The 24,764-nt window shown below is 41.6% G+C and overlaps 1 protein-coding gene across 2 annotated transcripts in view; it reads left to right on the top strand.

Annotated features, from left to right (window-relative positions):
• Window positions 1-10,689, top strand: part of fam151b (family with sequence similarity 151 member B) — a 28,840-nt gene extending 18,151 nt beyond the window's left edge. Inside the window, exons 6-7 of one of the 2 annotated variants that reach the window (XM_084946942.1) lie at window positions 9,391-9,468; window positions 9,606-10,689. In XM_084946942.1, coding sequence (XP_084803068.1) covers window positions 9,391-9,468; window positions 9,606-9,762 — 235 coding nt within the window. In that variant the 3' untranslated portion in view covers window positions 9,763-10,689. The remainder of the gene's footprint in view (window positions 1-9,390; window positions 9,469-9,605) is intronic. The other variant, XM_084946940.1, reaches the window with a different exon arrangement.
• Window positions 10,690-24,764: the final 14,075 nt, after the last annotated feature.

The raw sequence follows: 24,764 nt of genomic DNA, 5'->3' as shown, positions 1-24,764 counted from the left end.
CTAGTTTTATCTATAGATCACTAAATTACACCAACAGTCACCTGGTAGTGAGACTGTCAGTCACAAGAATGGTGGACATAAAGCAATTTTCAAATTTAGAATAAATCAAATGACTCGATTAACATTTTTGGTTGTATTTATTATTACACCTTTTTTCAGTCCTCTTACATCTATGACAAAGTGTGTACAGTCTGTGTGGAGGACCGTACCTTACCTGTTTTTAACATGTGATGTCTGTGTGAAATACTGACATCACCATATCAAGGAGTTTATAACTTATTTATTTTTCTTTTCTGAAAGAAATGACAGAAAAATTTACAATATGTGAAGTTACAGCACAGTTTCTCCAAATGTGTATTTCTCTTTCAGTGAGGGTGCTTTTACAGCATCAACAGTAGCTCAGGTAATAAAAATGCAATCCACCCACAGACAGGAAGTGAACTTTAACAATTTAGGTTCTGTTCGAGTCTTGTTTAGATGATGTGAACCATCTCATGGATCTCTTTTGTGTGTTTTGTATCAACCTTATTGCAAATCACTTGTACTTTATTTGGACAAATGTAGGGAGAAGCAGCTCCTTTTTAGTGTCTGTGATGCATTTACTTCTCACACCTTTAAACTACATGTTAGTGTTGATCTCAAATACTAATTATTCTGTGATTTTCCAAATGACAAGGAAGCTCCTGACCATGCATGGAGGGTTTCACCTCAAGTCCAGCAACCTGAGGCTGTACGCTAAGCAGAAGGATGGAGGCTGGGGACTGATGAGTGTCAGCACCACGGTCCAGGATGAGACGACAAACATCCATGAATACATCAGGAAGATGGCCCCAACTGACCACATGCTCAGTGAATACCTCAGACACACACACACACACACACACACACACACACACACACACACACACACACACCCCTACACAGGTCCCTAAAACAGTTGTCTAAAAAGGTGGCATTTTTGGTCCAAAAAGTAAACTTGTTGGCTTAAAATGACAACAGCACGCCATTTTTAATTCAAACATCTTATTCATCATCATAGTCCATCATCATATTTTCATAATCATATTTTATGGTCGTATGATTATTGATTATTACTGATTTATTATATATTGTAATTTTACAATATTCCTAAAAATTATGGCTGCCATTAACTTTGATTACTTCCTTTAATACTTCCTTAGTTATAAATCATTTGAGAATAAATCAATGGAGTCCTTATTCTCCATTCTCGTGTGTTCATTGTGACACATTTCCTTCTTTAAACTTGCAGGCTGAGTGTGATTGTACCTGTAATGATTTAAAAGTATCAGTAACTGACAAGGGCAAGCTGCTTTATATTCAGTTGTTTGTCATTGCAGCTGCTGCTGCACATACTGTCAGTAGTCTTTCTGTTGTACACTGCCACAATGCGAGAGACCATGTGTTGTGACCAGTGTTGGTCAAGTTACTTGAAAAAAGTAATCAGTAACTAATTACCGATTACTTCCCCAAAAAAGTAATCCCGTTACTTTACTGATTACTTATTTTCAAAAGTAATTAATTACTTAGTTACTTAGTTACTTTTTAAAAACACGATTTACAACCTGAATAGGTAATAAAGCGATAGATCTTTCAGCCCAATTCTATTTTTTCTACATAATCCATCATACAAAATGTAATCAAATGGAAAAGTCTCTTTTTAAAACTTGTTTTATTAGTTTTAATCTTTTAACTTTATGCATCAAGCAAAAATTTAATTATATGCAACATTCTCTGACTGGAATAAATTTGTTTAACATTTAAACTTATTTTCTGCACATTCCAGCACATAAAATAAAATAGTTTTTTGTGTTTACACTCAGTCTTTCAAATAGATGCAAGTAAAACAGCAGAAAATAAATAAAGTCAAAGACTCAGCGGTCCTTTTGCTCTATTTTCACCTGTAAAGCAGGAGTGGGGTAGGCGGAGGTTTACCCTGGTGCAGGTGAGCCGCAGCGGTCAGTGGAAGAATCCGCGAGTTTCTCTGTGAGTTTCCCATTACGTCGTTGCGCACTCGGTGCTTGCTCGGAAGTTTGGGGGTTTTTCTTCGCTGTAAAAAGAAGTTTTCTTCCCACGCACAACAGACACTAATGTTTTTGTCACTTTTTATGGAATCAAACTTAAAGTAAGGTCAGTACTTCCACGCTTTAAACGCTGCACGCTCATACTCTCTCCGTACTCGATATATTATCCACTGTTGATCTGCACACAGCTGTTGCCACGAACGTCGCACTCGCTTACGTCACTGTCATGAGACATTCTCACAAAGAAATCATGGTTTTAGTAACGCAGCAACGCAGCGTTCCTATGGGAAAGTAACAGTAATCTAATTACCGTTTTTGCAATAGTAATCCCTTACTTTACTCGTTACCTGAAAAAAGTAATCAGATTACAGTAACGCATTACAAGTAACGCGTTACTGCCCATCTCTGGTTGTGACAGCACTGGATGAAGATCTGTTAATCACTTGGGGCAGATTGTCTTGTTGTTCTCTGCAAACAAAAATGCTGAGGAAAATTCAAGACATGCTTTCAGTACACCTACCTGCAAGATAGACATTATGTTCCTCCATAATTTAGCAGAAAAAGGATTGAAGCAGAAGTGCAATATAATGCAGTATAATGGTTAACACCTTTGGGTCCCTGAAGTGTTGCTACTGGCAACTCAGTGTGATGGAAATAGAAGCTATAAATGTTTTAGATTTTCAAGGATGCAGCGTTATGAAATGGCAATTTAGATAAAAGGTTTTCAAAAAGAGAAAGTTACTGCAAAAATGTAAAAATGTTGTGTTTTTCTGGTTGTGTAGTTGATGTTGAATAATACTTTTTTAAAAATTCTATTCGGTGTAATTTATTTTACCACAAATCACAACAACAGCTGCCTCAAGGTACTTTATATTGTAATTTAAAGACCCTACAATAATAGAGAGACAACCCCCTATGAGCAAGCACTTGGTGACAGTGGAGTGGAAAAACTCTCATTTAACTGGAAGAAACCTCCAGAAGAACCAGGCTCAGGGAGGGGCGGCCATCTGCCCCCACAGGCTGTGAGTGATGGGAGGAAGACAAGCTCAGACACACTGGGGGAAAAAACAGAGATAATAACAGAGAAAATACTATTATAATAGCTAATGATTAAATATTGAGTGGTGTATAAACACATAGTGACAGCTAATTTGCTCCATTTATAAATGACTATGGATCTAATCAAATAATAAACTGCTCTTCTTAAAAAGCAAAATCCATACCAGTTTGTGTTTTTGTTTATGGAGATTCAGCTTTCCACCTTGTGTGGTTGTAGCAGCCCGAGTCAATGGGTGTGAATGTGCTACAGTACTGTATGCCTCTACAAGGAGAAGTCTCTTTTATTGTATATACTGGACTGAGAGCCAATGCTATCACTTTTTTGAGTTGACAAAAGTGTGAAAAAAAGAGCATGCCTTGTTTCAGTTCCAACATATCAGGACAGAAATAAAAAAGGTCTTAAAATTAATTATATACAGGGCTCTAGAGTGCGACCAATTTGGTCGCAAATGCGACCAAATTTTTCAGTGGTGCGACTAAAAAAAAAAATTTGGTTGCACCTGTGCGACCAACTGTTCGGGTAGCAAAAAAAAAAAAAAATCTGCAACCTTCCCTGTGGTCAACAACAGACACACATTTTGCCCCTATCGTGGACTAAACCAATCAGAGATAGTAAGGGGCGGGACCTCTCTGATTGGCCGTGGTCCAGTTGAAAGTGCAGGTGGAAGTGGGAGGTGAGTAGCTTGAATAAAGCGATATCAATTCATTAAATCCTGAATCGACTTTTAAATATAACTGTGTTTTGCCAGAAACGCCAGATTCTCAGATTAAAGCTCACAAAACCATTTCAACAACAACCAAACAGCAGATGAGAGCAGGTACACGGATTCCACACAAAGACGTAAACACAGAGCGGAACCGACGCATCAGAATCAACTTTGTCTTTCTCGGCTTTCTCACCCGACGGCCCGTAGACGGACACGCTGTCGGAGCTTAGCGATTCTGATGTGTCCGGTCCGTGCAGTGTTTACGTCTTTTTGCGCTGATTCTGAGCTGCAGGTTTTGTCTCTCTCCAACCAAAATTCACCGAGCCAGCAGCAAAAGAAGCAGCAAACTGCGCTTCACATTTGATCAATGTCGTCATGAATTTTGCTGTTTTGCTTCCACGACTATTAAAATCACACTTCATGCACAGCTAGCTCTCTCTCTATCTCTCTCTGTACTTCAAGAACAGTTTCCCGTCTCCGATCTCTGTTTTCTGTATTATTCATTCGCTTATTACCCACCAGTCTACCGTTGTTTACAGCGCTGTCGGCTGCTGTCTTTTTCTTTTCTTTTTCTTTTTTTTCACTTAAATGACCTCGGACAAGAAAGCCTATTTTTTCTGTTGTTCAATACTGAAGAAATTTAAACTTTATATGCAGAACATTGTAGAATATTTTTAAGGTTATCTGCTATAAAAAGCCATACCAGGATGCTATAAAAAGCCATACCATATCATGTTTTTCTGTGTTTTATTCTCAGTTACTTTCACACAAAGGCATCTGCTGTGATGTTCACAATTCTGATGAAGTCAGTACTGATAAATGATCAGAATTATAATATTTCTGACTGTCTGAGGCTAAGTTGAATCGAATCGGGACTTTGAAAACCGGAATCGAATGGATTATAGAAATCAGTGATGATACCCAGCCCTAGTGAGCAGCCTAGGCACGACAGAAGTGGATGTAGCTGTAATAGGAAAAGAACTATTGCTAACTTTTCTGTTAAGTTAAGGCCTGATCCTTCTGAAATTCATAGCCAGTGCTCTGACACGGTGTCATCAATCTTTGAATGCTGAAAAAGCACAGTGTATCCAGAAAAACACATTATATTATATAAATTATTATAAAATTTGTGTGCGCCTAACTTTTGTGCCGGTACGCCTAAATTTTTAAAGTTAGGCGTACCGGTACGCCCATGGCAAAAAGTTAGTCTAGAGCCCTGATATATACCATATTATCATTATGTACAAAACCTACGCCAAAATGCATAAATGTGAAAAACTAACTACACCCTTACTGCTTCCACAGGAACTAAGAGAGTTAGTAGGAGCCAGGAGCTGCTAATTAAATGGTAAATGGCCTGTATTTGTATAGCGCTTTACTTAGTCCCTATGGACCCCAAAGCGCTTTACACTACATTCAGTCATCCACACACACATTCACACACTGATGATGGCTACATTGTAGCCACAGCTGCCCTGGGGCGCACTGACAGAGGCGAGGCCCTCTGACCACCACCAGTAGGCAACGGGTGAAGTGTCTTGCCCAAGGACACAACGACTGAGACTGTCGGAGCCGGGGCTCGAACCGGCAACCTTCCGATTACAAGACGAACACCCAACTCTTGAGCCACGATCGCTAGATTAATTGCATTTCATTAAGTGATCATCAGCAAGTGTGACCACCACTATAAAAGCAACATGTCAGGTTGTAGTTGTTTGTGGCTTTATGTGTGTTAACATGGAGTAAACACATCAGCAATGACCTAGGCATTTCAATCCGGTCTTTAAGTCTGACGTCATTAGCCGTGTCTGGGCCCAAACTCCGCTGCAGGTCCCAAAGTCATATGATCACTGCAGCATCACTGAGAGTTGAAAAACTGTCTAAATTCTTTCATCTGTAATAAAATGATCAGCATTGCTGCTCTACCAGGTTGTTGAGAATAGATTCCTTAATGTACATCAAAGTTAAAGAGAATATAGTTGTGATTGCTTGCAACATTATAATATTGTGGTAATGGGTGTAAGGATACAAAATAGAAAATAGGCCTGGGATGGGAACAAAGAACTGAGGTGCAGGGCAGAACGACAATCAACCCCCACCCCCAGGGCATGAAGCAAGAGTTACTGAGGCTGAGGAGCAGACAAAGGGCAACCAGACACAAAAACAGTTTTTGTTTGCTGGATCATTTTAGTTCAGCTGGGTGTCTTTCCTTTGGTTATATTTCTTTAAGAGTTCAAAATGTGTTCATTACATAAATAACATGTCATTTTCTCTGTAGCACTTCATGGATTTCATAAGCAACACACTTTAGTTGCTCTGTGGATTCTTTTAAAAAGCAGTTAAAAACTATTCTGTTCAAACAAGCCTTTTGTTGATCTACATATTTTATATTCTTTACATTATTTATATTTGATCTTTTACATTGTGTATAATGTCTATTGATTGTGTTGTTTATTTTAATATTTGTGTACAGCGCTTTGTGACTGCCTGTCTGTGAAAAGCGCTTAATAAATAAACTTTACTTACTTGCTTTAGTTGTTCACACAAAGCATAAAGGTAAAAAAAAACAATATATACAGGGAGTGCAGAATTATTAGGCAAATGAGTATTTTGTCCACATCATCCTCTTCATGCATGTTGTCCTACTCCAAGCTGTATAGGCTCGAAAGCGTACTACCAATTAAGCATATTAGGTGATGTGCATCTCTGTAATGAGAAGGGGTGTGGTCTAATGACATCAACACCCTATATCAGGTGTGCATAATTATTAGGCAACTTCCTTTCCTTTGGCAAAATGGGTCAAAAGAAGGACTTGACAGGCTCAGAAAAGTCAAAAATAGTGAGATATCTTGCAGAGGGATGCAGCAGTCTCAAAATTGCAAAGCTTCTGAAGCGTGATCATCGAACAATCAAGCGTTTCATTCAAAATAGTCAACAGGGTCGCAAGAAGCGTGTGGAAAAACCAAGGCGCAAAATAACTGCCCATGAACTGAGAAAAGTCAAGCGTGCAGCTGCCAAGATGCCACTTGCCACCAGTTTGGCCATATTTCAGAGCTGCAACATCACTGGAGTGCCCAAAAGCACAAGGTGTGCAATACTCAGAGACATGGCCAAGGTAAGAAAGGCTGAAAGACGACCACCACTGAACAAGACACACAAGCTGAAACGTCAAGACTGGGCCAAGAAATATCTCAAGACTGATTTTTCTAAGGTTTTATGGACTGATGAAATGAGAGTGAGTCTTGATGGGCCAGATGGATGGGCCCGTGGCTGGATTGGTAAAGGGCAGAGAGCTCCAGTCCGACTCAGACGCCAGCAAGGTGGAGGTGGAGTACTGGTTTGGGCTGGTATCATCAAAGATGAGCTTGTGGGGCCTTTTCGGGTTGAGGATGGAGTCAAGCTCAACTCCCAGTCCTACTGCCAGTTCCTGGAAGACACCTTCTTCAAGCAGTGGTACAGGAAGAAGTCTGCATCCTTAAAGAAAAACATGATTTTCATGCAGGACAATGCTCCATCACACGCGTCCAAGTACTCCACAGCGTGGCTGGCAAGAAAGGGTATAAAAGAAGAAAAACTAATGACATGGCCTCCTTGTTCACCTGATCTGAACCCCATTGAGAACCTGTGGTCCATCATCAAATGTGAGATTTACAAGGAGGGAAAACAGTACACCTCTCTGAACAGTGTCTGGGAGGCTGTGGTTGCTGCTGCACGCAATGTTGATGGTGAACAGATCAAAACACTGACAGAATCCATGGATGGCAGGCTTTTGAGTGTCCTTGCAAAGAAAGGTGGCTATATTGGTCGCTGATTTGTTTTTGTTTTGTTTTTGAATGTCAGAAATGTATATTTGTGAATGTGGAGATGTTATATTGGTTTCACTGGTAAAAATAAATAATTGAAATGGGTATATATTTGTTTTTTGTTAAGTTGCCTAATAATTATGCACAGTAATAGTCACCTGCACACACAGATATCCCCCTAAAATAGCTAAAACTAAAAACAAACTACAAACTACTTCCAAAAACATTCAGCTTTGATATTAATGAGTTTTTTGGGTTCATTGAGAACATGGTTGTTGATCAATAATAAAATTATTCCTCAAAAATACAACTTGCCTAATAATTCTGCACTCCCTGTACAGTGTTATCTTCATTTTAGATTTCAAAAAGTATTTGCGGCTCCCAGTGTTTTCTTTTGCGTGGAAACCGGGTCCAAGTGGCTCTTGGGGTGTTAAAGGTTGCAGACCCCTGGTCTAAGGTGTATTTCTGGGATTTCCCACAACCCAGGATTCAAATCATGAATACATAATGGGCTTGGATTTACAACATTATAAATGAAATGTGCTCTATTTGGAAGCAGCATGTCTCCCTCGACAGGCTGTGTGAGACTTTAAATCATCAAACTGTAAATTATAAATTTTAAATTGTTATTGATCCCTTTACCCCTAGTCCTAAAGTGTAGTTTTTTGCAGCTGTTTACCTAAAAATGCAGCCAAGGCGTTTTTTTAAACAAACATTTCAAACTATTTACAGAACAATCAGCTGTTCTGCATCAAATCTGATGCCACACAAATTATTTGTGCCACTCCAAAAAATAATTTCTGTCCACTATGAGATGAAGGAGAACAACAGCCTGATACCTGCAGGCCTGACAGCAGCAGATGTATCACTGCTGTAACACCTGTAACATTCAGCAGTCGCCTCATTGTTCTGACACACACAACAAAACTATTGACTACACTTCACACTAACTACACAAGATTTGCGCTAAACGTCTCAAATCTCTCACATCTCAAAACACCGCCGTCACTCCTAAAACTTCCCCCCTCCCTAAATGCCATGTTGTCATATCATTTTTTGATTGGTCGACATGGTACATTTTTCCACCAATAGGAAAGGGTGGTGTTTTTTTGGTTTTGTTTTTGCTCACAGGTGGAGAGTGTTTTCGAGCGTTTTCCTTATAAAACGCCATTTTTACCGTTTCTAAAGTCCACACTTTTCCCGTCAATTGTTCCGTCTGTCCTGCTCACATCTCCAATGGTTGTACACGTTGTCATTAACGTGGCTTCACTCCACATCAGCCACGCTGCTTTGCTAGCTAAAACACCGGTGGCAGCACATAAGGACGCTGTCATAGCCTGTCAACCACGTTAATTAGCTGCGTATATACAAATGTGAATCGCATCATTGGCTGGACTATGGGTTGACAAAGTTGACCCAGACAACAAAGTAAAGCTAGTTTTCGGCTACAAATCCGACACGAACCCGACGTATTAGCCAGAGGTCCCTTTACTACGGTTCGGAGCCGCGGACCTCTTTTATATACGCGCGGAATAGTTTTCTATACGAGATCGCTGCAAAAAGTGCAGCCTTACCTAATGTCCACCTACTGTTACTCATTTATATTAAGATTTTAACATCTAGTTGGTGTTGGTATGGCGAGTAGCCTTCAGTAATAGTAATAAATCACACAGCAATAGGACATTCATGTAGTTGTAAAGTATTCAGAATATGTTACTGCAATGTTGCAATGTGTAGTGGAATACATTTTAAAAGTAACCTTCCCAATACTGTCAACAGGTTAGCACCTCATACCACAGTGCAGCAAAAGCAGTCTCAAGCCCAGAGCCCAAAACAGACAGTGCAGGAGATGACAAGGTTAGTAATTGTATGGTGAAAATTATACTTCTAGTTATCTTGATTGGCAAAAGAAAAGTAAATACAAAATCTGCTTCTCACATATAGGTCATTTCCAAGATTTTTTTTCAAAACTTCTTCCCTTTATTTCATTACAGCTGTCCTGTGCCAGATGTTCTGTTGACCCACAGTGAGCGGCATCATATCAGAAACACCAGCAAGACTGAAACTCATCCCTGGGATCAAGCAGGGCTCGTGATCTTCACCAGCAGCTCCCTCACAAGAGGGATAAACCCAGCATTTCATGAACGCTGATGGAGACCTTTGCTTTGTGTAATGTTAGAAGTACTCAGATAATCCTCAGAGGGCCTGGACTTTTACATAATATAATATCTTTAAGTCCTGTAGAAAGTTAAATATATGTTGTGCTCTCTGGTTACTCTGGTATGAATGACTCTGAATTACTTTATGATAAATAACACACTATTGACAAAAAACAGTGAACAAAGAACTCAATGATCATCTCTCATATGGACTATTGTTTGACGTCCTGGTCACTTGCTTGTCCAACAACACTTAAAACTATTGAAAACATTTATAAAAGAAGTTTAAAACTACTTGACAAAAAACCGACTTCCCACCACCACTGTCATGTGTTAAAAAAACATAAATTACTGAACTTCAATAACTTAGTGAAACTTAAAAGAGTGTGTTTAATATATAAAGTCTTGCACTCCCTTGCTCCACCACCACTAAAGCAGTTCATTAGGCATAAAGAAAGCTCAGACAGGACCACTCGAGCTTCAATCCGAGGAGACTTGTTTATACCCCACAGACGGACAGCATTTGGGCAGAACGTCCTCTCTGTCAAGGGCGGCCATCTGTGGAACAGTCGTCCTCAACCCATTAGAGAATGCTCTACACTCAATTTGTTTAAGGCAAAGGTTAAAAACTGGTTATGGACAAATCAAGTGTGTGATCATGTATGAGTTGTATAGTTTTAATGTTTTATTTGGGAACAGAATGGTGTGTATGTGTCAGTTTGGTGATGGAGTTTTTATTATGAATGAATGATGAATTTTTATGAATTATTATGTCTATTTTTTATGCTTAAGGACAACAAATGGAAATTAGCCCTTGGCTATAATCTGGTATGTTTACATTCATGTAATTTTTTATTTTTTTTACATTTATGTTCATTAACATGCACTGTCCTAAATAAAATAAATAAAAATAAATAAACTTGTGATCTGGAATTCTTTCAAAATACAACCTTTGACTTTAATCGAGTTTTATTTAATTGTGTCAGAGAAAACATCATGTGCTCTTCATGTAGCTGAGTACATTCAGTGTTTAAAACGGAAGCTGTGCAGGTCTGAGATCAGCAGCTTTGTGAAACACTAAACTGAGGTACTGTTAATGCTGATGTATACAGTTACATGAGTGATTAATCCTTTTGACTTTTTGTCTTTAAAGTTATCAATAAAACAGCTGCAGATTTCACTGACAGCACATGTGGTCCTTGAACCTTTGTACTGTTCCCATCACTTAATTTCTGGGTTACTACAAAGAGTGAAGATATAGGATGATCTGTCTGCTGTCACTGGGTGGTGCTGAGGTCTGAATCTGAGGACGGCTCCTGTAATCACAAACAGAACAGAATCATCAAACTGAAATATAAAGTTTATCTCTCAAATCTGAAATGGAGCTGATCCTTCTCTGTCCTCACACACTCGGGATCTGAAGTTGTTCAGTCCTACAGTTCTGCTGACAGCTGACATATGAGCTGTTTATAGGGCTGGGTTTTAATAATCGATTCATCGATTAAAATCGATTCTGGCTTGGATAACGTGATATCGATTCATTAAAATCCTGAATCAATTTTTTATATAAATGTATTTTGCCCAAAATTCCAGAATCTCAGGTGAAACGTCACAAAATTTTGACAACCACCAAACATTTAAAACAGTAAATGAGAGCAGGTACACGGCTTCTGCACAAAGACGTAAACACAAAGCGCAGACCCGTGGATCAGAATCAGTGAGATGTCGCCTTTCTTACCTGACGGCACGGACACGGTCGGGGCTGAAAGTCGACAGCTCGCTGATTCTGATCCGCGGGTCCGTGCTTTGTGTTTACACCCTTTTTGCGCTGATTCTAAAGCTGTTAGTTTATCTCTCTCCAAACAATATTGACCGAACCAGCAGCAAAAGAAGATCCAAACTAAGCTTCACATAAACATCGTCATGGACTAACTCTGACTTTTGCTGTTTTGCTTCCACCACAATAAAATCACACTTCATGCACAGCTCTCTCTCTCTTTCTCAGTGTACTTCAAGAACACTATTATTCGCTTGCTTGTTACGCACAAAACTACTGTTGTTTACAGCGCTGTCGGCCGATGTTTTTTTTTTCCTTTTACTTACTTCCGAAAAGAAAACCTAATTTCTGCCGTTCAACAGGCTTCTGAACAAATTTAAACTTTTTAAAATTATACAAAATGCAAAACGCTTAGCCGTGTCTCTAATAAAACCGCTGTAACGTCAGAGGTAATGTTCATAAGTTGATTAATGATTTTCTTTCGTTTTTGATGTACTGCAGAATATTTTTATAAAATCCCAGGCCAGGAAAATCACCTTCATGTTTTTCTGTGTTTTATCTTCAGCTACTTTGACACAAAGGCATCTGCTGTGATGCTCACACCTTTGATAAAGTCTGGAAAGTGTCAGCTTCCTTTTTATAGATACAAAAATATGTAAATGTACTGATCTGAATTATAATATTTCTGACTGTCTGAGGCAAAATGTCCCAGATTCAAATAGAATTGAATCGAATCGAATCGAATCGAATCGTGGATTGAATCGATTCAGGACCTTGTGAATCGGAATCGAATCGATTCTAGAAATCAGTGACAATACCCAGCCCTACTTGCCGATGTTTGATTTAAATTGTGCTCAAAGTATTCATTAATTTGCTTGCCTAAAAACTCAAGCATCCTGCATCCACTTCAATTGAAACCTCCATTCAGTTCGAGTTTTAATCAGTTTTGGCTCTATGAAAGTCAAAGTAAAGGCTGCATGGTCAGATATTATTATTTCCTTATACTGGCAATCTTTTATATAAGGAGCCAGCTCAGTTGATACCAAAAAGTAGTCTATTCTGGAATACAATTTGCGCCTTAGGGTCGGGGAACGGGCCCTGACTGTCATCTGCGCTTATGCGCCGAGTGGCAGTTCAGAGTACCCAGCCTTCTTAGAGTCCCTGGGGGGTGGGGGGTTTACGTGGAAAATAAACAAGCGGACTTCAGTGCTTCTTAGAGACTTCAATGCTCTAAGAAGCATTGAAGTCTCCCAGCAGTTGCGCTGGGAGACTTCAATGCTCACGTGGGTAACGACAGCGAGACCTGGAGGGGCGTGATTGGGAGGAACGGCCTCCCTGATCTGAACCCGAGCGGTGTTTTGTTTTTGGACTTCTGTGCAAATCACAGTTTGGCCATAACGAACACCTTGTTCGAACATAAGAGTGTCCATAAGTGCACGTGGCACCAGGACGCTCTAGGCCGCAGGTCAATGATCGATTTTGTAATTGTATCACCAGACCTGCAACCACATGTTCTGGACACTCGGGTAAAGAGAGGGGCTGAGCTGTCAACTGATCACCACCTGGTGGTGAGTTGGATCAGGTGGCGGGGGAGGACGCTGGACAGACCCGGTGCACCTAAACGAGTAGTGAGGGTGTGCTGGGAACGTCTAGCAGAGGCCCCAGTCTGCGAGATCTTCAACGCACAACTCCGGCAGAGCTTCAACAGCATTCCGAGGGAGACTGGGGATATTGAGTCCGAATGGACCATGTTCAGCATCTCCATTGCCGAAGCTGCTGCATTGAGCTGCGGCCGCAATCCTCGAACCAAATGGTGGACACCAGAGGTGAAGGGAGCCACCAGGCTGGGTGTCTGGCCCATTGCTACGGGCCATTCGATCCCTATACAACCGTTGCAAGAGCTTGGTTCGCATTGCCGGCAATAAGTCGGACTCGTTCCCGGTGGGTGATGGGCTCCGCCAGGGCTGCCCTTTGTCACCGATTCTGTTCATAATTTTTATGGACAGGATTTCTAGGCGCAGCCAAGTGGCGGAGGGCTTTCACTTTGGTGGCCTCAGAATCTCATCTCTGCTTTTTGCGGATGATGTGGTTCTGTTGGCTTCATTGGGTGAAGGCCTCCAGCTCGCACTGGAATGGTTTGCAGCCGAGTGTGAAGCAGCGGGAAAGAGGATCAGCACCTCCAAATCTGAGGCCATGGTTCTCAGCCGGAAAAGGGTGGAGTGCTCACTCCGGGTCGGGGATGAGTTCCTGCCCCAAGTGGAGGAGTTCAAGTATCTCGGGTAGGGATGGGTATCGTTTAGGTTTTATCCGATACCGGTGCCAAACCGGTACTTTTGAAACGGTGCCGGTGCTTAAACGGTACTCAAACCGGTGCTTAAAGAATGGAGAACACCAACTTTGTCCAAAAACCTCTCATGTTCAGCTGTTTTTTTGTAAAAAGATAACAATGTTAGCTTTTTCTGCAGCTATGGGGCATATATGGTATCACTCTTGGCTGGAAGCAGTGCTTAAACAATGGAAAACACACAAACTTTATCCAAAAACCTCTTATGTTTAACTGTTTTCCACTTTTTCTTTGGTCATTTTAGCCTTTTTGGCCAGGGTGAAGGGAGTATCTGCCATCAAACAAGAAGACAGCCGCATGTAGCTATGATGATGTTTGCTAGTTCACCTTACATGCATTAATGTAATAACGTGGTTAGCCTACTCAACGTACATTACACACGAACAACATTAAGCTACTCACGCAGAGAAGAACGGCTGCTGCTGCCATCATCATCCGTCATCATTTCTGCTACACTGGCAGGGCTAGGGGCCAGGACTCTATTCTTCGGGTTTTTGGGGGATGTTGCTCCGGGTCCGATAACTGGCAACCCACCCGCAGTAGATGTGCACGGAGTGAGGTCTCGCAGCAAGCTATCAAATACGGCGCATTTCTCGGCTTTTAAAAAAAACGCTATGCGTCGCCAGGTGTTTCATCGGATTTGAGGTGTTACCTCCTTTGACAGTATCACAGTATCAGCTTAAAGCACTTGTTGCAGGCTGCTGAGTTTGCATATTTTGCTGTGAAGTACAGCCATACATTTGACCGGTCCTCCTTGGGCATTTTTAATCTGTAGCTCTGCTCTAAAAGGACGTACGTACCTGGACCCGCCTACTATCCTCGGAAACGTAAAATGATTGGCTAGAATCTAAAGTGTATCACAGCTCAGGAAAAAAAAGCACCGAAATAAGGCACCGAAATGTGCGCTGCTTTTCGGTCTGGTTACTACCGTTTATGTCAGAACCGGTGCCATCATGGCACCGGATACCGGTACCCATCCCTAATCTCGGGGTCTTGTTCGCGAGTGATGGGAGAAGGGAGCCGGAGATCGACAGATGGATTGGTGCTGTGGCTGCAGTGATGTGGACGCTGCACTGGTCCGTTGTGGTGAAGAGGGAGCTGAGTGTAAAAGCGAAGCTCTCAATTTACCGGTCGATCTACGTCCCTACCCTCACCTATAGCCACGAGCTGTGGGTAGTGACCGAAAGAACGAGATCGCGGATACAAGTGGCGGAAATGAGCTTCCTCCGAAGGGTGGCTGGCCTCTCCCTTAGAGATAGGGTGAGAAGTTCGGCCATCCGGGAGGCAATGTTCCCTCTAAGCTGCGCATGTGCGCAATTGCGCACTGCTGGCACGGTCTCTGCGCACAGAAATTCTGCATTGCGCACAAAAAAAAAATCTAACCTGAATTGAAATTAAAATTAATACTTTAACAATTCTGTTTTGCAGTGTTAGTCAGTAAGTGACTGGCTGCTCCCGTATGGGATTACAACGATGCCACCTTAACCCATAGTCCAGCCAATAATGCGATTCACATTCGTATATACGCAGCTAATCAACGTGGTTGACAGGCTATGACAGCGTCCTTATGTGCCGACACTGGTGTTTTAGCTAGCAAAGCGGCTGATGTAGAGTGAAGCTACGTTAATGACAACGTGTACAACCATTGGAGATGTGAGCAGGACAGACGGAACAACTGACGGGAAAAGTGTGGACTTTATACCAGTTTTTAAATTGAGTTGATAGGACATGTAAAACCAGAGTTATGATAAAATTATATGCAATGTTTTCTTCCTGAATACTATCGTTGTTTATATTTACTGCAGGAAGAAACTGTAAAAACGGCATGGAGAGGAGGACCAGGAAACACAACTCACGCTCGGGGTTGCACAGACGAAGGAGCACTTGGGGATTTAACTGAAACACCTATTTGGATAGCACCTTTAACTGTTTGTGACACCTCTTGGACACTGTAAATAAACGCACTGTTCACCCTGCTAACCTGAGCTCCGCATTTTGGGTCCTCTTTTTCCCCTGCAACCTTGACATTTAGTAGGCGAGGTGAGAGGTGAAACAGAGTGCAATTGAGGTCGAGACGTCCACACACACACATCGTAGGTAGATTCATTTCTAGGCAAGAGTTCAGACATATTTTGCAAGCTTGCAACTGCATTTTGTGCCTGCATAAGTGATAGTTTGTTGTAGGATGTGCTCTGATGTTCCAGGAGATAAGCGAGAGTCAGAAGATGAACAGGAAGCACATGGCTTGGAGGCGAAGAAAATGTTCTTTTCAAACTGTGTCAAAAGTCGTTAACAGAACATTTGTGGATTTGAAACTTATGCATGTGATGTATCTGCTTGACGCATGAGGGGGCATCATAAATAGGGATGGGTACCGGTATCCGGTGCCATTGTGGCACCGGTTCTGTCATAAACAGTAGTAACCAGACCGAAAAGCAGCGCACATTTCGGTGCTTTATTTCGGTGCTTTTTTTTCCTGAGCTGTGATACACTTTAGATTCTAGCCAATCATTTTACGTTTCCGAGGATAGTAGGTGGGTCCAGGTACGTACGTTCTTTTAGAGCAGAGCTACAGATTAAAAATGCCCAAGGCGAAGTGGTCAAAAGTCTGGCCGTACTTCACAGCAAAAGATGCAAACTCAGCTGCCTGCAACAAGTGCTTTAAGCTGATACTGTCAAAGGAGGTAACACCTCGAATCTGATGAAACACCTGGCGACGCATAGCGTTTTTTTTTTAAAAGCCGAGAAATGTGCCGTATTTGATAGCTTGCTGCGAGACCTCACACCGTGCACATCTACTGCGGGTGTGGTGCCTGTTATCGGACCCGGAGTTAGCAACATCCCCCAAGAACCCGAAGAGTAGAGTCCTGGCCCCTAGCCCTGCCAGTGTAGCAGAAATGATGAGGATGATGATGGCAGCAGCAGCCGTTCTTCTCTGCGTGAGTAGCTTAATGTTGTTCGTGTGTAATTTACGTTGAGTAGGCTAACCACGTTATTACATTAATGCATGTAAGGTGAACTAGCAAACATCATCATAGCTACATGCGGCTGTCTTCTTGTTTGATGGCAGATACTCCCTTCACCCTGGCCAAAAAGGCTAAAATGACCAAAGAAAAAGTGGAAAACAGCTAAACATGAGAGGTTTTTGGACAAAGTTTGTGTTTTTTCCATTGTTTAAGCACTGCTTCCAGCCAAGAGTGATACCATATATGCCCCATAGCTGCAGAAAAGGCTAACATTGTTATGTTTTTACAAAAAAACAGCTGAACATGAGAGGTTTTTGGACCAATTTTGTGTTCTCCATTCCTTAAGCACCGGTTTGAGCACCGTTTAAGCACCGGCACAGTTTCAAGAGTACCAGTTTGGCACCGGTATCGGATAAAACCTAAACGATACCCATCCTTAATCATAAATAATACCCTAATGCTATAAAAACAACTGCTTGTGTATTATTGGGCGGAGATCGACGCTGAGTGTGTGACAGTGTTCATCTCCCCACGCGTGTGTTCATTAAAATCATCGTTTGACCTAATCCTCCTGGACCAGTGTTGTTATTTTGATCCCTCCTGTATCCCTCCTCAATATTTGAACCCTTAACAAGTCATATTTCAGTTTCAGAATGGTATTAAGTGTGTCAACAGCCCCAGTATCGCGATACTTCTCCTGTAACACAGCTAGTTCTGCCTCAATATTAGTACGCAGCCTGAGTTTGTCCCTTTTATGAGAAGCTTGATAAGCAATGATATGTCCTCTAATAATGACTTTAAAGGACTCCCACAAAACCGAGTCTGAAACTGCACCGTTATCATTGAATTGTAAAAATTCTGTAATTTTAGTAGATAAGTAATCGTAAAAGAGTCATTTAGATATAAAGAGGGGTTGAATTGTATATTGAGTAATTGAGTGTATAGATTAAAGTCAATTACCGTTGAGAGAGGTGCGTGGTCCGAAATTAAAATACTGTGATAAGTGGAACTAATCATTTTCGAAATAAGCCTGGAATCAATAAGAAAAAAAGTCAGTTCTACTGAAATTGCCATGGACAGGGGAGAAAAAAGAGTACTGCTTTTCTAACGGATGCTGGTGCCTCCAAATGTCAACCAAATCCAAAGATTTAGTAAGCGTATTGAGTACAGAAACAGCTTTCAAAGTTGGGGCCACGGACGCAGAGGACCTATCCAACAATGGATCGAAATAACAATTAAAATCACCACCGATAATGATATTATGGTCATTGTATTGTGAGACAAGATTGAATATTTTACTAAAGAAGTCCGGATTAGAGGCATAGATGTTCAAGAGGACTACGGGGATGGAGTTGACCGTGCCTGTAACAAGTATGAACCTCCCAACTGGATCACATGTCTGAGTTTTGAATATAAAATGAATAGTTCTGCGAACAAGAATGGCAACCCCTCTCGCCCTGGAAGAGAAGGTGGACTGGTACACCTGTGACACCCACACTGCTCTCAATCGCCTCTGCTCTGAAGGATGAATATGGGTCTCCTATAAAAAACATTACATCAGAAGACAGAGATTTTAAATGAGAAAATACTTTACCACGTTTAAGAGCTTTGCCCATACCCCATTTCAGGTCGTAAAATTGGCTCATCATCAGTGGCTCATCCCCAGTTTAAGTGAGCGGATGGCGTAAGACTATGTGGAAGGTGTGGGATTATAATATTACCTTATGCCATGTTATACCCCTAATTAAAGATTGTGAATTATTATGTAGTTTTAGTTTGCATTATTCTCCTGAATTAGAAGAAGGTGATAACTATTACATTTGTTAAAGCGATTTGCATTACATTAGACTGCTGATTTATTGTGAATGAATGATATTGTTTTATGATGCATTATACTGCTGAGTTATAAGAAATACTGTTCGCAGAAAGTCATCGCCTTATTTGTCTGATTAGAAGAGAACAGAGCATACTGCCCCATCTCAGCAGGAGCAGATAAACAGGGAGCCAAGGTCGTAGCTTAGGTGCCGTGTGAGAGAAAGAATGTGAATGTGTAGGCTTTTATGATTAGGTGGGGGCCACTAGAGGCTATAAGAGTTTGATCAATGCTCCACCATTTTGAGATCTGATGCTGTCTGCGTACAGTGTCCATCTCCCACGCGTGTACATTAAAATCATCGTTTGACTCAACCCGGCCGGACCAGTGTTGTTATTTTGGTTTTTCCTCTTGTATCCATCTCCAATATTTTGAATCCGTAACAGTTTGGGGGCTCGTCCTGTGGTATTGGGGTGGAAGTTGGAGGCTTGGACGGTCCGAGGTGGTCAGATGGGCAGACGTTGTCCAGCAATTGAACTGAGTGGACAGGCGCCTTTATAAAAGAGGTAGGCACAGGCCTGTTGATTTTATCCGAAGTGTGCCAAATTGGACATGGAAAATTAAAGTCTACTCACTGAAATTGCCGGTAGGTGTCTGTTTTGATTCTGGTGAAAATCTCATGAGGTTTGAAAGTTGAAGTAATGATAATGGAAGTTTGTAAGTTACAGTACTGGGTTAGAGTCCCAAGGAAAAGGAAAACAGTGATATTGGGTTAGAGTCCCAAGTAGGAAAGTTAGGGAATTGGTCATTTTGTGGGTTAGAGTCCTCATTGGTCATAAGGTTAGACCTGCGTCAGTCATACTCTTGTTTTGGGGTGTTGACTGTTGTTTCAAAGTATTACAAATTTTTCAAGAACGGCAGTTGGACTGCTAAGAAGCGCATAGCCCGGACGTTACGGTCCCTCCTGGCCGCGGACGCGCGACCTTGACCTGTCGGCGAACAGGGTTAGTTCAGTTTGGCTTGACTGTGGGGTACAGGGCATCCTGGAATAAGCTAGGAGTTAGAGTCTCCTTACCGTTTGGAACGGTATCGGTGCTTTTTTGGGCAGCAAAGGTTGGACCTTGGGTGTTGGACACTTTTAAATTGAGTTAGGGACTTTAGAGATGAGGCCAGAAACTGTTGGACAGATACTGGTTAATTGATCACAAAAAAGTTGGACTTTTTCGGTTGGACCGTTAACTTAAATTTGTCGAAATTGTGTAGGCGCTAAAGCTGTCAGGCCTGAGAGTGATCGTAAATATAAGACGTCTTTGTAATATAAAATAAGAGAGTTTGGTGTGAGAGGAGGCGGTGAAACGCTTAGAGTATTAGCGGCTTTATAAACACTGTTGCAAACAATGATACATGCCTGTAATTAAGAGGCTGATATTGCTGATTATAATATTACAAATAAAGTTTTGAATGACTACGGTGAATGTTTGATGTTTGGCTGGGTTTTGATATAGAAGAGACAAATCGTGCATGATTTAGACCGGCACTTCAGTTGGCAGGATAAGATTGAGTGATAAATACGAGGGTGATTTGTTTCAGTTTTGTGGTGTGAAGCAGGATTTATAAGATTTTTAAGTGGTTCTTGGTTCAGTTCAATAATATAAGCAGTTACATTTGATTTACTGTTGGTTTTATCATGATATAGGGTGTGATCAAGCATGAATTTCAGCACTAGAGGTGGTGTAGTAATTGCATTTTACTTAGATAAAAGGCATGCTTATTTCGGGGTCGTGCCGAGTTGAAATTTCACCTATAGGGGATCTTCTTTACATGAATTGCATTTGTCACAGTGAGTACGGATAAATGATTAAATACAGTGAATTTTCTTGAGGGTGTGTTTCTAGGGATAATTATTACTGGTTTTATACATTCATATTGAGGAGCGGAGGATTGTGGCTGAGAGTGTGGAGAGAGGACGTGAAGACGGCTTTGCAGCTGCTGGGGGTGAGTAGCTGTGTGTGTGTGTGACAGGAACTTTGCATGCCCATAAAAGGCAACTGTCTGACTGTGTGAAGTATGCACCAAGAGAGAGTAAAATCTAGGCAGATGAAGCGAATGGATGTTTTCAGAAAAGAAATACTAAGTGAATGTTTTAGTGTGTTAATACAGGTGGATTTCTCTCAACCTGGAAACCTGAGTACAGCGGCAAAAGGATGGATTAACAGAATTGGGACGACAGACAGGCCAAGCTTTGGCTCAAAATTTTACAGCTTGACCTCTCACTTTGTCCCCACCCTGAAAAGAAGCTTAAAGGACATCTTCTCCTCCAGTTATCGGTTACCATCACTGGAAATTTTCAGGCAAGTTTTTGGCTGAATTGTTGTTAGCACCATGTGTCCCTGAATCTCACAAGCAGGCTCTGACTCCTGGTTGAAGACATGGAATGCTGTTATTTAAGGTGGGAAATCAATATTTGGGAAACAAAATAAAAACACACACACAACCAGAGAAATGTATGAGAAAGGCACGTGTTAGAGAAATGCCTTGTTTGAGAAAAAAATTAAAATAACCCACCTACAAACGCACACACACGCAATGAAAAAACAGCTTACATTCATGAACACGTGAAGATTTTCCAGCAAGGTTAAAGCAGCGAAACTTAACATACACCTGTTGTTAAATGATAAAGTTTATCCACTACTAACAAATAAACTTTCTGGGTTGCAGGACAACAACTTAACTTCAAAAAGAAAGACACTGGTCTGACCAACCAGTGATGAAACAACAAATTTAGTGGTTAAGAGAGTCAAATTGTGACATGTTTTCTGCTGATTGATTAATACAAGTGATTACTGAATGAAAGAAAATTCCTTTTTTGGGCTTTTAAACATGATCTTAAGAATTTTAACATGTACCTGTGTTGTCCTGTCAACTTGGTGGGTTATGAGTTGATTATATGGTGAGAAAAAACAAAAAAAAGGGGGAGAGAAGGCTGACACAGGGCCTGGCCCGGTGTTTCTCCCCTCTCTGAATAACACAGCCAACACAACATCATTTTCCTGTTCGTCTGTTTTTGTTTTGTTTATTCTCTTTATGCTTGATTACAGGCTGCGTTGCCGGCCCTGAAAGCCGAGCCTGACCTGGACTCCTGCTCTCCCCTCTACCATCTTTGCTCTCCCCTCTACCATCTTTGATGTGACCCTGACCAAATGCTACAGCAGCTGGACCCACAACAACAACCTGAAAATGTCAACAGTGCTGCAGGAAAGCGATCTCATGCAGCGGAGACGGAGAGCGTTAAATCCAAGGCCCGTTTCACTACACGGGGGAGATTTCCAGACAGCTTCAGCTGACAGAGCTGTGACGAGACGCCCATTAAGCCCGGATGAAAAGTGAGGGTGAGCAAAAGAATGCTGACCTTAACAACTCTGCATTAAAACTGTGCAGGACAGTGACGGACCAACACGGATGATCGGACAGCAAAAAGGGAGTAACTGAGGTCAGGAGGCACCTCAGAATGGACAAAAGCACCAGAAGAAAATAAGCTGAAGGCACAGGTGTCGGAGCTCGGCCAGGAGCTGACCTCTGAGAAGAGCCGAACAGCAGAGCTGCAGAAGGCCGTGGAGCAAAGCAAGGAAAACATCAATAAACTTCAATCTGACGTGTACGGAAAAGACTCTGAGGTTTCTGCCCTCAGTAAGAGCTCAAGGCATCAGAGCAGAAACTGAGCATGGCTCAGGAGGAGCTGGCTGCTAATCGAACCCATCAGTCAGGCTTAGAGTCCCAGATACAGGACTTGAAATCAGGCCGGAGCTTGCTGGAGCAGGAGGTCGCCAAACCTGACGAGAAGCTCCAACAGCAGGAGCAAACCCTGAAGGAGCTACAGAAGCAAAAGGGTCAAGTTAAGGAGGAGCTGGACAAGGAGAAGATGCAGGACACTGGAGAAAAGGACTGCCTCAATTGGGGCCAGAACCAGTATGGACAGAACTTTGAGCAGTAGCACCAATGGACCAAACAGACTGAAAAGGAGGAGGGCAGGACCCCAGGGCACGCTTCAGGCCGTGGTTTACCCAGAACACCAGAACAGGAAAGTGATGAACACAAACACACACATCTACATACACTGACTCAGAATGAAGAGAAACACACATATGAACACATATGCACTCGTTGATTGAGTGAGAAATGACACACACACACGCACACAAATCAAAATGCTGATTCAATTCACTGAGAAGTGATCCACACACACACACACATGCACACGCTTGTGCAATGAAAAGTGATCCACACACACGCTGATGCAATGAAGAATGCTTTACTAACAAATGGTTATGCTGACACGCAAAATGCTGCACACAAACATCCAAATACAGAATCTGTTACAACAACAAGAAGCCATTGATTGTTTATTGGTTAAATGCATTTCATGTCACCCAGAGGGCATTTGTGTAGATTTAAGGGACAGGGTCTAAGGCAGTTTGGTTATGAAAACAATGTCTGTGCGTGATGTCTGTTTATGGCTTAAGGCCTCGACTGAATTGTTTACTGTGCTTCACACAGATATGGCTCTGGATGGACCAGTTACCAGGGCATGGAAGGAGGACAGACTTATTAAATGTGGAGAAGGAATTTTCTGGGATTGAAGATCCTCTGGGTGAGTGGTTGACTAAAAGCATGCATAAAATAAAAGCTATCTTTTGTTATTGATTGGTAATAGATTGATAATTGGCCACATTTACAGCTGTATTGACTTGTTATAGACTCAGTCTATTTGATATTTAAGCACTCTAATTAACAGATTGAAAATAGCGACATTAAAGGAAGAATATGCAGCACCACCCTGTCAGATGCCAGTGACGGTGGGGCTCAGTGATGTATCACGTGAGCTGGATTCATGGCTGAATCAAGACATGGATTCCCCTGCTGTGGTCAGTGAGGGAAAAACAGGGGGAATAGAATTTAAAAGAGGCGTTTTTATGTGTGAAGTTCATACTAATACAGGTTTTGTTTCTAGGCAATTCTGCGGACACAGGCTCTGGGCGGAGCCAGGAGTTGAACAGATCTAACATGACGATTAAATTGATTTCATTCCCTGGCACAGGATGACAGGACTGGAGCAACGACACTGGATGGGAGAAAGTCTGATACTTTCTGAGATATGAGGTCACTAACCTTTTCTTTTAATTTTCTAGCTCCGTTGAATTGACACATGGGAATGTGTCAAAAAGAGGGGGAAGTTGAGTTTTAACATCAAACAAGGGTTATATGAACATTTTTATGACTTCATTTGTGTTTTAATAACTTAGGTATGGTAAAACTTAAGCTAATACTGACCCAAAAGGTTTCCAGACTTTTTTAGAGAACCAGTGAGAAGCATAAATCATTATTTCCATGTTTAAGCGCTAATCATTGAAATGAACTGAATAGCGTTTAGAAGATAAAATGCCTGTGTTCACGAGAAGCTGAGTACCACACTGGAGAGGAAACCGTGGGACGGTAGGCGGAAGGAAACACATGATTTTTGTGAGAACGGGGGGCAAATGTTAGAATTAAAAATGACTAATTTGTTTTTGATGTCTTTTGTTAAAATGAGTGGTTTTAATAATTTTCATACACACCTTGCAAATGTGCTTATAATGAGTTGGCACTCGGTCTTTTGAGGGTCATAAGCTTCGTTCGGCGTGATGTCCGGACTGATAAAGTGTAGGAAATGACTTGAGTGCAGAGGGCTAAATGCAAACACGCTTACACACACATAAGTTATGATTAGAATAAGTTACTGGTCAGGAAGTCCTGAACATGATGCGCTAAACCGATTTTGAATCACTAGAGGAACAATGGATAACAACATTAGATGATTAGGGCTAGGACGAGAGGTGTTTTGGTTTGCTGTCTCTTACAGAGAAAGCAACAGACACCAGACAAGGTCACAGATATACGACACCAGACGAGGTCACAGATATACGAGGATCCTTCGCAGCAGAGGCAGACACAGAGACTCCCAAGACACCAACTGGGTTCAAGTGTCATGGCGTTTGGGCTCCGACTAGTGACCTGGAGAGGATGGATCCCATAAACACAGCAATAACCATGAAGGGGT

This window comes from Perissodus microlepis, chromosome 12 (assembly GCF_051167445.1).
Source record: "Perissodus microlepis isolate ML-2025 ecotype Zambia chromosome 12, ASM5116744v1, whole genome shotgun sequence".
NCBI classification, from domain to species: Eukaryota; Metazoa; Chordata; class Actinopteri; order Cichliformes; family Cichlidae; genus Perissodus; species Perissodus microlepis.
The sequence above is the reverse complement of the archived record's forward strand: the minus strand, read 5'-3'. Positions and strand labels throughout refer to the sequence as shown.